At 33.8% G+C, this 14474-nt stretch overlaps 1 protein-coding gene across 15 annotated transcripts in view; it reads right to left on the reverse strand.

Annotated features, from left to right (window-relative positions):
- Positions 1-269: 269 nt before the first annotated feature.
- The window catches only part of NAV3 (neuron navigator 3), a 1064916-nt gene continuing 1050711 nt past the window's right edge, over positions 270-14474 (reverse strand). For all 15 annotated transcript variants that reach the window (XM_031938355.1, XM_031938352.1, XM_031938354.1 and 12 more), the window contains 6 exons: positions 11019-11173; positions 9224-9295; positions 8504-8700; positions 6948-7066; positions 5579-5782; positions 270-2326 (listed from right to left, as the gene is read on the reverse strand). In XM_031938355.1, coding sequence (XP_031794215.1) covers positions 2207-2326; positions 5579-5782; positions 6948-7066; positions 8504-8700; positions 9224-9295; positions 11019-11173 — 867 coding nt within the window. In that variant the 3' untranslated portion in view covers positions 270-2206. The remainder of the gene's footprint in view (positions 2327-5578; positions 5783-6947; positions 7067-8503; positions 8701-9223; positions 9296-11018; positions 11174-14474) is intronic.

A 14474-nucleotide genomic window follows, 5' to 3' on the forward strand; every position in this document is an offset into this window, starting at 1 on the left:
GAAATGGCAGGGAAAGATTTTCCAATTTTCTTTTTCACTCATGTCTCATACAAGGGCAACTAATCACTTAGCCAGCTACACATGTTAATGTTACACCACAGAACCAATCTACCTTCGGGGCCCCAAAATCAAGTTGTCAAAATTCTACATGCACGAACTCCATTGTGATTTCTATTAGGACAATAGCACCACAAAGGGACCTAGAAACTTAGTAACACACTGAAAACTGCAGGGATTTCTTTGTCTTGTGTTATATAGCAACTGACCCCTGGGTGGTCACAGAGAGTAGCACCAATTGTACATCCTGAAGGTAACACTTTTTTTTTTTTTAATGGTACAGCACATATCTGCACCATTGGATTGTGTTTGAACCTAGTTATTTCTTATGGCCAGAACTTTCACTAATGAATCCCATCAAGTTTTATCATGCAATCTGTTTACAGTCTGCCATGCTAGATGCACTTCAAAACCATTAATATCTGAAAATGTATTGGCTTCATGTACAGATTGGAAACATGCTCACTCCATCACTGATAACTCCTGCATAGTCATACCAACTGTAAATACAGGACAAACACACCAGATAAAAACAGCTTTTTAGGGTTTGCATTCTGTATTTGTTTGCAACATACAGGAAATCTCAGCAAGTGAAACATCTCAACACCAACAGGATAAAATACAATTTGTGTGAGTGTGTTTGTTTGATTTGTGCAAGGCCTTTTTTATTTACAATACCCACCCAGTAGACTGTGCAAAACTAACCCTCCTTTACAATATAAACTTTTCTTCTTCCACAGTGTATGTCACTGCTTCCATGTGATTCAAAGCTGCTTTTTCTCATGTACAACAATAGCAATCAAAAACACCATGCGTCAAATTAAAAAAAAAAAAAAAAAAAAAAAAAACAGGGGAAAGGTAGGGACAGAAAAGAGAAGAAAAAAGAGAAAGAAAAACCCCAAAAGTTTGTGCTCATGCTCCATCAAATGCTTCCAGCTCTGCTGGAGAGGAATTTCAAAATATCAAGCCTCCAGAAAAGCTCCATCCAATGGCACTGGATAGATTTTAGCTTCCTCCCTCAACTTGTAAGTGATAGTCAAAATGGATCCGGGGTTCCTTGACTACATCCAAGGAAAGACAAAGCAATTTCTTCACAAGGTAAAAATATGATCCTATCCATTTCTTTAAAAAAAAATCATGGCTACAGATATGAGGCTGTTGTGTGTGAACCAATGTGTCTTGTTGGTAAAATGAAAAGACAATATGAGTTACCAATGGTTAGGAGTTAAACCAACTGTAAAACTGTTCCAGAAACTGGGTTTAAGGCAGTGAGACAGCACCATAGGAAATGTTCCTTTGTCCACTGAAAAGGCTCACATACATGAGTCCCTAAACAAGCCTTTTGTCAGTGTTCCCTAATAATTTGTAGAAAACTCTTGTTGGGCTTGGGAAGTGGGTAGGTGATTTAAAAGACCACTGTGGTAAAAACAATTTTATAAAAACGGTGACTTGCACACTAAAAAGTTGGTGGAGTATATCACTGTGGAAATGGCAGTTTGGAATTAACTTGGCACTTATCCAATATATCACAGTAGTGTTTTCTGGTGGTTGCACAATGCCATTTGTGCTTATGAGAACAGAGCCTCTGGCATCCATTTTGGAATGGGCAGTAGCACAACACAAACACTACTGGAGTCGTGTGACCAGTGCTATGTGGCACAAAAGAGGTAAGGATAGCATTGGATCTGGAAAACATAGGCCCTGCATGGTGGATGCAGCACCTCAGAGTTAAAACAAAAAAAGAACTATTTCTCCCCAAATGAGGGAGGTGCCAAGAGGGAAATGGAAAACAAAATAAAACAATCCAAAAGAAAAAAAAATCTTATTGTAAACTTTTAAAGAGAAAAAAAAATCCAGTTTTGGCTAACCCATGTGCAATCTGCTTGGTGGCCCTCCGCAAAGGACCTTTTCCAGTTAATTAATGGAGTCTTACTTGTATAACTCCATAGAGACAGAAATGCCTTGAAAGAAAAACGAATTCAAGCTTTCCATTTCAATTGAGCATCTTGACTTTTCTGACTGAAATGTGCTGCCCTTTCATAGCATCTAGCTCTTTTTCAGGGACCTTTGACTGGCTGCTCCAACACTGGCAGTGGCTGAGTGGAAATGCATTTTGTTTTCTAAGTTTAATCCTATAACTTTATACTCTCTAGAGAGTTGATTCAAGAGATGAATCTAAAATATCATCATGATGGCTGGTGCTGTCGCTGTCACAGCTTTGTGCACTGGAGTAATTGGCTGCTTCTTGTAGCTTCATCAGCATATTCATCTGAAAAAGAAGAAAAAAATCTATATAGACAAGTACATACAAAGAAAATATATATTTATTCATATATATGTTCATATATATCTATGTATACAAGTAACATAGAAGAGCTTTAGATGCCTTTAGCCACATTTTTGTATCACCCAAGAGAAAGGGAAAAACGGTTTTAGAATATCACATCAATATCATATCAAGTTTCCTTGCTGTGTCTCTTAACTATTACTTTGAAAAACTGAGGAAGCATAAGGATATAACAGGGTTGCAGGATAACTCTTTTATTCAGTATTGTGAATATCTATTATTCAAGCAGGGAGATTGGAAAGGAAACTGTATCACAGCTGGACATCTGGGCCCATGGTTGGAGACGATGCCAAGCATCTGAGCTTTTGGCTGAAAGAAGCAGAAACCATTGAATGGCAACAGAAAGTCATGAGTGTTCATCCACACGTACTTTCTCTCTCTCTTTCACACACACACAAACACACAACCCCCCGAGAAAAGGAAAGGCTAGAGTGGAATGAAGCCAGCTGCTCTACACAAGCACCATCTGCTGACCAGGAGTGACCTCAGGATGAGGTGGATGAATGAAGTTGAGGTGGGTACAAGAAACAGGCCGAGGAAAGATTTACTGGGTGTTTTGTTATTATTGTTGACTGTAGCACAATCAGGATTGATATGTCAATGAAAACAAAAACCACTTTCTGAAACATCAGCTGCTTTGAATTTTCTAGCATTCAGTTTCCTTATGGACTGAGGTAATGTTTATTCTAGTCTAAGAGAAGTACATATAAGCCTTTATGAAGAATGAGACTTTAATTTTTTATATATTGAGAAATGCAGCTATATTGCTTAGATTTGAAGGAGAGTTATAGGTTCTCTGTTGACAGGTGTGTTAATTAAAAGTTAATCTAATTCAAGACATTTGGGTATAGTCTCTGCTTCATATACAAACTTTCCAGAGTAAAATGAATGAGAATGGCAAAACCTGATCTTCTAGTGAGTCAAGCATTGGCAGCTGCTTAGTGGAAATGCCTTTTTCTATGTGCTAATCTAAATTCTATACCTATCTAACTTTATATCCTCTAAAGAATCTCTTCAAGAGATGAATTCCAAATGTCATCATGGTGGCTGGTGCTATCACTGCCTGAGTTTTGTGCACCAGAGTAATTGGCTGTTTTTTGGAGCATCATTAAATAGCAGAATATTGAGGAGTTTCAAGCAATACCAGACGAGGTGATAACAAAAGAATAACATAAGCCCAATACATAAAAGAAGTGGAGAAGATCAGAGATTCCGAGTGAGAAGCCCTAAACACAGAGATTTCTTGAGGAAGAGTGAATCCAGAGAAAAGAGAAGAGCTCCTGCACTAGATCAAATACAACAGTCATTGGCAGTAAGGCCAAAATAAAAAGCTGTTTGCTTCTGTGCACTCCAAAAGTTGACATTGCATGGAAGAGCAAGTTTTCAAAAACTTGTAATTCAACTCAATTCAAAAAAAAAAAAAATAGGGCACGAGAAAGGTGAACTTAGTAGCCTGGGAGAAAGTGAATTGCAAGAGATCTCATCTGCCTTAACTAGAATGCCACCACTCAGTTTGCTTTTATTAGGCACATACTGCATACAGAGAATATTGCTAGGTACTAACTTTTAAAGATCTGATGATCCATTTAAATACCTTGTTAACTGCTGCATGAAAGTATGTCACAATGCCATAGATTTGGAGCTAGAAGGATTCTCACAGTTCATTTAGTTCTGCACCCTCAGGAAGGGTGATTACATGAGTTGTTTAAGGACACAAAGGAAAAAAGATTTTGAATTTAAGGCTTTTGATTCTGGAGCAAATGTAGATTCAGAAACAATAAAGAGGATAATATCTAACACAGGAGATGTCCATGGCTAAAGAGGTCTATCAATGTGAGGGAAAGCTGTTTTATGTTAATAAGAGTCTTTTACTAATTTCTTTCCCTTAGAATGCAGACTCATAAAGGTCAGACTTTGTTTTTCTAATCTCAGCAAATAGGCTAGTACCTGAAGAGAATGCTGGAATATAAATAAAGGAGGACAGTGAGAACCAGTGAGGAGAGAGCTAGCTTGGAAACTCGGAAACCCTTTATTCAAGTCCAGGCTTGGACTGGATAAGTCATTCCTCTTTTCACTATTCTAGATGATTTTAAGTCTGAGCCAATCAAGTAACCATTTCAACTTAAATTATTCTATGGTATGAACCAATGAGCTAATGGGTAATTCATGATGAACTAGATTGTTTTACCAGAGAAGTAACCTAGATGGGGAAAATATGTACTTTCAAAATCAAGATAATGCTTTAAATGTCAAGTGTAAAAATAGCAATTTAAAAAAAGACCACAGTTTTACTCTCATTAAGAATAGCTTTATGATTCTTTTATTTCCCCTTCTCAATTTGAGGAGGAAATAGAATCTCTTTGATATATTTGTTTTGTAAATGGCAATGCTATTCATTTTCAAAATATAGTATTCTGGTGAATAGGTTAGGGCCTCACATGTAGTAATTTTGCTTCTATTTATAGAAAGTAATTTGCAAAACAAAATACATTCTTTGCTTCTAGTAACAAGATACACTTAAAATGTATTGGGAAATAATCATTTGGACTTTTATAACTTTGAAGTACTCTACAGATATTTAAACTAATTAAACCACATAATATGGAAGCAGACAAAGAAAAGAGAGGATTACTTTTTCTTTTGCTTCTGTGTTAATCCTACTCCTTCAAATAGTAGACCATATCAGCTTCTTCAATTCCATCATGGAACCAGACTCAGGAATGACATCTGCTATTTTTTCAAGTATTCTTTTAACTTCTATGTTTCTGAAATTTTCATTCAAACAAATATAATTTGATTTTCTATGAATTCATGAGGAAATTGAGGCAATTTGTATTTTTGTCTTAATATGCTCATTGACTCTCTGCTAAGAGAGAACATGGTTTCTAAATGTTTCTTGACACTGGGGTATAAGTAGTTAAAAGGGACAAACAAAATAAAGAGTGTCAAATATGAAATCAGAAGACCTGCTTTCAAATCTGAATTCTCCCATTGATTATACATATCAGGAATTCTCCCTTTATTTTTCTATACCCCTCTCTTTTCTCAGCTGTAAAAAAGCTAGATTATCTCAAAGATCTCCTTAATACATATATAATCACAAGTTCTTTGCCCATAAAATTTTACGCTGTTGTTAAGACTAAATGAGATAAGAATAAAACATTCACTTCTCACCAAAGGATCCCCCTCTGTTTCAGTCTGTGGACTATGCTTAGAAGTTGTCCCTTCCTTTGCTAATGTACAGCCTTCATAACCAACATCTTCTGGTCTCAGTTGAAGTAAGGCCGGACCTTCTTGTGGCAATGAGGCAGAGCTCCATGGGTATGTATCAAGTACCCACTTGGAGGGATCTTCCCATTGTGCTCGCTTACCATACATCTAGAAAATATGAGTAAATAAAATAATTAAAAGCTGAAAAATATACAGTTCAAATCAACATATATTTATTAAGTAACTTCTATATGCAAGGCACAGTACTAGAATTACAAAGACAATGATGGCCTTTCCTCAAGAAGTATATTTTCAAAGTTATTTGATACATCTAATGAATCTCAGATTTTCATTTAACTGGATAAGTATTAAAAAGAATAACAAAGTATGGCAGGAAAGAAAAAGGAAGCAAGCTCATTCAAGGAATTAACATTAAACCAAAAGGCCAGTTAAAATAAAATGTATCAAGAGATCTTCATTTCAGGCAATCTATTTTAATATAGACTATTCACTAATTAAATTTTTACTTAGAAAATTTTAACCATTTTGTGAAACAGAATAAAATTGACAATAAGAAAAATTTCAGTTATCTAGAGTTAAAAGGATTGTGTTAGAAAACAATTCGAATTCTTTAATTCTCAGCAGGGAAGCAGCTAAACTAAAAGAAAGAGAGTCAACAAAAGTTAAGACAAAGTGGAGTGTTATACCATGAAGTTGAAGAGAGTTATAGACTAACCAAGTAAAGAGTGCTAAAAAATTGTGATAGTATAGAGACCAGCTGGACAAATGAAAGAAATAGATATGACAGATTACAAAAGGGATATATAAATAGGATATAGTTGGGATGGGAAGACATAAACTAGCTGAACAAGCACAAAAAAATCCCTCTTTTGCTAAAATCAGAATGTCATTCTGATGTTCTTGGAGGAAGTTCAAGCATTTTCAATCATTATCCTCAATGCCAAGGATATGTTTTGGTTTCCCATATTTATAATGCTGATTATATCCATCATAAAACAATGTTTAAAAGCCTCATGTATGTGCTATATTATGAAATAGATCACGTTAGAACAGAGAAATAGGGAAAGGTCAGAGAGATCCAGGGAAAGACAGTACTCAATTTGCGATCATTGAAATGGAAAAGAAAGACAATGTGCCTAAAATGAAAAACAAAATTTATTTAAATATCAATACAATAGTGATGGGAAAGGGTACAAATATATCTGATTTCATCAGATTAACAAAATGCCCCACCTATATTTGTTAGTGGATGTGATCCATCTTCATTTAAGGATTTTTACTTTTCTAAGGGAGTAACTGAGTTGTTACATACCTGAAGGCCTTCTCTTACTGCTTCTAGAAGATATGGCACTAGGGAATAGTTCCAGAGATCAGTGAACCACACTCTGGCTCCCTCTACATCCATAGGACAAGAAAGGAAAAGGCGAGGACCTGCATGCAACAAAACAAAAATACAGTTTGTAAGATGAATAATCAACTTCATGTGAAAGAGAAGCATTCTAAAAAGAAAAAACATAAAATAAAATAAAACCTCTTTAAGTCCTATTTTTGGTAACTTAACAAATTTCTGATTTCATTGAAAATTACACTATAGAAAAATTTGATTAAACCATTTTTAGAAAAGTAATTTACTGAATTTAATTTTTAATTTATTTATTCCTCCAATTAATTTATTCCTCATCTACATCCTAAATCTAAATAGGATTTTAACTCTGAGATTACCTCAGTGTCTTTCAAACAATTCAAAAAAATGTACTTTTTACAATGAAAAATTGAAATATATAATTGTATATAAAATATTAAAACATAATTAGTTGGAAAAAAGTTTTCTAACATAGTTTTCTCTTAAGAGCTTTAAAAAAAATCATAATCATTGTATATAGAATTTGTATATAGACTTGTGATCCTGAACAATTCATTTAATGTTATTAAACCTCAGTTTCCTTATTTATTAACTTTAGCCTTGAAGTACTTCTTAGGTTCAAATTCTACTCCTGACATGCATTATTTGGATAACTCTGGGCACATCAGTGAACCTTTTTTACTTTCTATTTTATCATCTTTAAAATGGAAATTATAACCATCCTTTCTCCAAAGATCTCTTTTTAGAATAAAATAAAATTTTATATTTATCTTCTATATTCTATATGTGTTTAGACATTTGTTTGCTTGTTGTCTTATAATCTCTTTGAAGACAAGGACTGTCCTTTGCCTCTCTTATTTTTTCAATTCTCAGTTCTTAGCACATAGTGTTTAATGTTTATTGATTGACTAGATATGCAAATATATTAGCAAAACTTAAAAGTGCTATATAAATGTCAGGTAATCATAACAAACTCAGTGTCTAGACATCTTTTTAAGTTTCTAAGTTGCAGATAATTTGCCCTTTTTCATGGGTAGAAAGTTTCCATATCAAGAGTTCCTCTTTCCAATCAATTTATCACTGCAACAAAATCGTAGCAAACCACAACAAAATATCTAACCTTCATCACAGGGTACTGGGGAAAGCTCCTTAAAAATTGAAAGTGTTATTTAAATGTGAGTACTAATAGCATTAATACCTAATAACATAGATGGCTGTCATTTGGATACTCATGACATTAAAATTACTTTAAAAAAAACTTATGAGAACATTGGCTAGTTTATATTTTTATGAACACTTTCTAAGCCAGAATTTTCTGTACAAAATGATCCCTGTGACTACTGTAACTAAGAAGAGGGCAAAATTTCAGGGAAAAAATGTCAGCTCGACTGTTTGGAGTCTTCTAACATGATCAATTTGGCTCAGTCACTTGTTTATCCAATCTGCCAATTTTTACCAAGGACACCAAGTTCCTTGAGGAAGGTATATACAGTTTTAGAACTTACCAATAGTCACATCAGAAGAACTGTGTGTTTCCAAAAAGCTATTCAGATGATGCCACGTTTTAGGAATCCAGTCTATAATTTTTATGAGGTCACTGTTGCGCATATTTTTCTCTATTTCTGTCTCGATTAATTTCCTTCGCAGATATCTGCCCAGAAAGCCTTTCACTGGTTCTGTGTGGTTAGCACAGAGTACCCATCTATACAAAGGAAGGTCCAACCTCAGAAATTATTGTATAAAATGAATATTCAATCAAAATCCCATCTTCTCCCCCTTCAAATGATTTCCCTGCTTAAGAACATAATTGCGATGACTAATAGAATTATCAGAAACTGAGTTAGGTGATCAGAGTTTGATTTCCTGAGCTAAGATAAAATTAATATTCTTCAGAGATGAGTGGGAGGATGTATGCTGCCTTGCTACTGAGGACACTTTTGCATGAAAACCAAATCAATCAAACATAAGAGCTAGAACTTGTAGTCTTTAGGGAAACAATGAAAGCATCATACTTTCGATTTAAAAATCAAGAACAAGGGAACATTTACAGGAAAGTAAACACTTCAGAGTAAAAGAAGAGGTGTACATTATGTCCACTTTTGCTGAAATATATGTGGAAGAAGAATTGAGAATTACTTTCACAACAGGTCAACACTGGAATGAATTATCACTATCCAAATAGAAAGATAAAAAAAAAAAAAAACTTTTTTTTTTTTTTTTTTTACCTGAAATTGTGATGCAATTCTAGATTTGGTGATGATGAAACTCCTTGGTTCATTGTTCCAATGATATAGGGACTGAGAATAGAAGAAGAAAAGAAAAAGTGTGAATTAGAAAGAGCCAAGGAGGAAATGATTAATTAAACTGGCTTAATTCTGGATTACTGGTTTAAATAATTTCTGGCTCATGAGAGTACTTAAATATTAAGTTTCAAAGTTGCAAGTAGCAATCAGGCGATATGGATCCTATAATGATGTTTAAACAAGTCATATTTTTGGACTTCAGTTTTTTTCTGTAAAAAGAGATTTGGACTTCAATATTACATGAAATAAATTGGCCCATGGACTTGAATGGCCTCTGAGCTGAGAATGCATTAAAAATTTTAAAAACAATAAAATGTTTTATTTAAAAATAACAAAAAACAATGCTTAGGCCATATGAAAATAGGTGATGGGCCAAATTTATCCCATGGGTCATTCATATATAGATCACCAATCCCAGAACTAGATGATCTTTAAGAATCTTCTCATTTTAAAATTCTCTAATGGACTATTTTGCCACTAGTGATTTTTCTTTGTGATCTAATTATTTTTCCTCTTAAAAAGTTCCAAAATAAAATTAGGAGAATAATATTCCCTGCTCAGTCTTCATTTCATTCTATCCTGTTTGGAATAGTTTAATTTGTAAAAAGTAACAATTCAATTAATCAATGAATCAAATAACATTATCAAGCAATGTTCTTATTGGTTTGTTTGTTTTAAACAGCGATGCTAAAATTAAGTTCAACTGGTTTTCAGATTCTCTGATTTTCCTTTCACTTTAGTTCCATGGGTCACACGAAAAAGCAGTCAATCAGTCTGGATCAGGATAGAGATACATAGAGATACCTTTTTCTTTTTCCATGTAGTCAGGTTGATGTGTGACTTCTGACTGATCTGGAATACACCCTTTACTTATTGCTTTCAGCCCAGAATGCTGAATGACTGCTGCAGCTAAAATTAGGGAATCTCAGATTTAGGAAGCCTCACAAAATATGTGCCTGATTAGAAGCCCCTCCCTGACATTACTAATAAGTTATCATCTGGCTTACTCTTGAAGATCTCCAGTGGGTGAGAATTTACTAATTCCTAAAGCAGTTCTTTTCACTACTGGACAGTGTAATTATTAGTGCATTGAATTTTAATCTATCTCTTTAACTTTTAGCCAATATTTTTAGTTTTGCCCTTTAGGGTCAAACAGAATATAACCAAAGAGTGCACTTACTTCCTCTTTAAATACCACCAAGTCTTTTTTTATATAGGCTAAACAAAACCTCTCAGGCTATAAATTGGAGAGAAGGTTCCAACCTGAATTGTTAGATGGAATCTCCTCATTTAAGTGATTTCTACATGATGAATCATAGAATCAGTCTTTACCCCTAAACATAACATAACTGGTTCCTTCAACCAATTTTAATAAGATATGGACTCAAACATTTTGATTGCCTTCCTCTGTGTGTCCTTCATTTGTGACTATTCATCCTAAAATATAGTATATTGAACTCAACACAATGTGTCAGAAATGGTGTGACTAGGGCAGAGGACATCAAAACAATCATCTTCTAGTCCTGTACATTATGCTTCTCTATGCAACCTAACATTAAATTAGCTCCCTGAAATGAAGTTGAGTAGTAGAAAGTATCCTTTATATACTCTGAACTAACAATGTAGTTTTTGGTTTTTGAAACTCATGCTACCATGAAATGTAAAAGTCATCAACTACATGTTTAACCCCTGTGCCATTCAAAAAACATTTACATACCATTTGTTATATTTGCAGTTGAGGAAACCATTGAAGATGTCACTCAAAGAACCAATATGATGGAGATTATCAAGAATAATTACAATGGGTAGGTCTGTACCATTATTATCAGCACTGCATTGTTCAGCCAAGTTGGCTAGGTACTGTTGCAATTCCTTAAGAAAAAAACCAAGCATAGTAATTAAAAAAACAATGATCAACATATAGTTATACCAATGCCGTATATTTGTCTTGGTAATAACCTGCAATTAATTGAACAGAAGATACTGCAGAAAAAGATATGAAATAAGAAAGGAGAGGGAAGGGTAACAAATGAATTAGGGAAATGAGCAATAGGGTGAATATCACTAGTGTATTGTTTCAGCATTCTACATGAGTGGTACCTGCAAATGTGGGAACAAAAGGCATATGTTTATCACTTCTCGCTAAAAGAAAGAGCTAAAAAGGATCTTGTAATATTTTATGAATGATGAATCTTGTTATAGGAATACAATATCTTTGTAGAAACAGAAAGCATAAAAATTTCATAAATATTTGGTTAATATCTCAAAAATACAGTTACTTCATAATGATATCCCCAAGTGAGTTCTCAGTGATTTCTTTCATCCATACTAGTTTCATAGATAGAATGCATATTAAATGTATGCCCTTGAGTTGGGGATAACAGCATGCTAAACATATTCCCCTTTACCATCCTCCTCTATTTTATTAAAGTAAGATTCAATGGAAATTCTATAATTCTGAAGAAAGACTAAAATTTTAAATAGGACACTTAAAATTGGCATTTATCATTACTTAGGATGGTTGAGATTTTGTAAAGGTAGGATCCCTAAGTAGCTTATAATTTAAATATGATAAACACTTTTGTTGATTGACTGCTCTCACAGATGGGTAGGCCAGGAAACATAATTAGGTTACTGAGAGTTACCCTAATCAGTAAAATCATTTACATATCATTTGCATATTTACAATGACATTTTCAATTTGTAAATCATGCTGAATATTGAGGAGGGGGGGCTTATGATCCTAATTTTTAACAACCATGTGTACATATAGCTCATTCAGCTACTTCTATCTGTAGTACTCTATCAGAAACAAAAACCTCAGGGGAATAAATTAATAATAACTAGTGCTTTTAGGTTATTGCAATTTTTAAAAATCCAAATCTAAGATAGCTAACATTTTAAATAATATAGCCTATGTGATATGCTGAGCTATAGCTATTAATTATTTTAAAAGAAAGAAATACTATTACTTTAGGCTTGGGATTACAAAGGTTTTTGTTAAAAGGTTAAAATATATAAACTAAAAATCAAATGATAACAAAAAAGCATAACTTTATTTCTTAAACAAGGGTGAAAATAATGTCATAAATTAGAAAGCTGCATTTGACTTAAAAGTGAAAATGAAACTTGTATTTAAAACCAAAATGCTATACAGGCCAATTTAACTTAATAGCTTTTTTGAGAGATATTTGACTATTGTCATATTAAATGGAACTGGACTCTTGAACATTGTAAAAGGAATTATTGCTGTCCAAACAAAAAGGATGGAGGAAAAGAGGTAAAGTAGAGACTTCATCCCATAGGCCTAACCCATTGTGGCCAGCCAATATTTTAATAAATATAATAGAGTAGAAGGAATTAGAAAAATACAGATTGACATTCCACTGCTGACACAAGGGTAACATCCCATAGGCCTAACCCATTGTGGCTAGCCAATATTTTAATAAATATAATAGAGTAGAAGGAATTAGAAAAATACAGATTGACATTCCACTGCTGACACAAGGGTAACTCTGGAAAAGTTATTTAAAATCTTCTTCCTCAAATAACTTGTTAGGACCTAACTCCTAGGCCATATGCATTTTCTTATCTCTATTTAAGAGGAGAATTGCCCATCAAAATTTTTCCAATCTGGGGGGCAGAGCCAAGATGGCAGAGAGGACATAATTTTCTTTCTGAGCTTCTCCTACAATCCTCAGACTAATTAGCAAATCCAGTTTCTGAATTAGTTCTGGATGGCAGAATCCACAAATATTGGGAGTGCAACAAATTACCAGCAGAAGATAATTTCAAAGATAACCAGAAAAGATCTGTTTCAATCAGAAATGGTGGGAAGCGAGCCAAGTGCAATCAGGCCAAGTACAGATGCCAGCATAGATCAGGGGCAGTGCGGACTCTGTAGGATGGTGCAAACTCCACGTGGCAGAGAATCTATGGGGAGGAATCTACAGCAGTGTTGGCTACTCTGCTCTGTTTCCAAGCCAGTATATTAGCAAAGAAGTTATAAAACATCTAACACAAACACAAAAGGTAAATAGTGAACCCTGATGAGTAAAAAAGCAAAGAGAACCCCCACCATAGACAGTTTTTCTGGTGAAAGAGAAGAACAGATTTTAAACCCTGAGGAGACTAAAAGTAGATTGTCTCCAGATGAAGCCCCAAAATGTGATAAAACTTGGTGTATGCTGGTCCCCATCACACAAGACTCTTCTAGAAGAAATTTTTAAAAAAAATTTCTCCTAGAAAAATTAAAAGCTGGAAAAAAATGGGGAAAAAATGAAAACTTTGCAAGAGGGTGTAGAAAAAATATATAACTCATTAAAAGATAGATTTGAAAAAAATGGGAATAGAAAACAACCCCCAGGGGAAAAAGAAAACAAAATTTATGAAATGGAAAAAGAAAATAACTCCTTAAAAAAGAGAATTTGTGAAATGGAAAAATGAAACAACTCCCTGAAAAACAGAATTTGAAAGAAATAGAATGGTTAAAAAAAAAAAAAAACCATAGAACAAAACAACTCATTTAAAAACCGAATTGGACAAATACAAAAATAAATAAAAAAAGTGAATAAAGAAAATAATTCACTAAAAATTAGAAGCGAACAAATGGAAACGATTGACTCAATGAGACATCAAGAATCAGTCAAGCAAATCCAAAAAAAAATATGAAAAAAATAGAAAAAAAAAGTTAAATATTCATTGGGAAAACATCTGACCTAGAAAATAGATCTCGGAGAGACAATCTAAGGATTATTGAACTTCTGGAAAACCATGATGAAAAAAGAAAGAGTCTAGACACTATTTTTTCAGGAAATCATCAAAGAGAACTGCCTGGATTTCATAGAATCAGAAGATAAAATAGCCATTGAAAGAATTCACCAAACATCTCCTGAGACAGACTCCAAAATTAAAAATCCAAGGAATATCATAGGTAAATTTCAGAACTATTGGACCAAGGCAAAAACAAACAAACAAACAAAAAAATCCATTCAAACACCAAGGAACCACATATAATGATTACCTAGGACATAGCAGCTTCCACTTTAAAAGATTGTAGGGCCTACAATCTGATATTCCAAAAGGCAAAAGAATTTGGAATGCAACCAAGAATAAATTATCCTGCCAAACTGAGTATTTTATTTCAGGGAAAAAGATGAACATTCAATGAAAC

The sequence above is a fragment of the Sarcophilus harrisii genome, chromosome 5 (genome assembly GCF_902635505.1).
Source record: "Sarcophilus harrisii chromosome 5, mSarHar1.11, whole genome shotgun sequence".
NCBI lineage: Eukaryota > Metazoa > Chordata > Mammalia > Dasyuromorphia > Dasyuridae > Sarcophilus > Sarcophilus harrisii.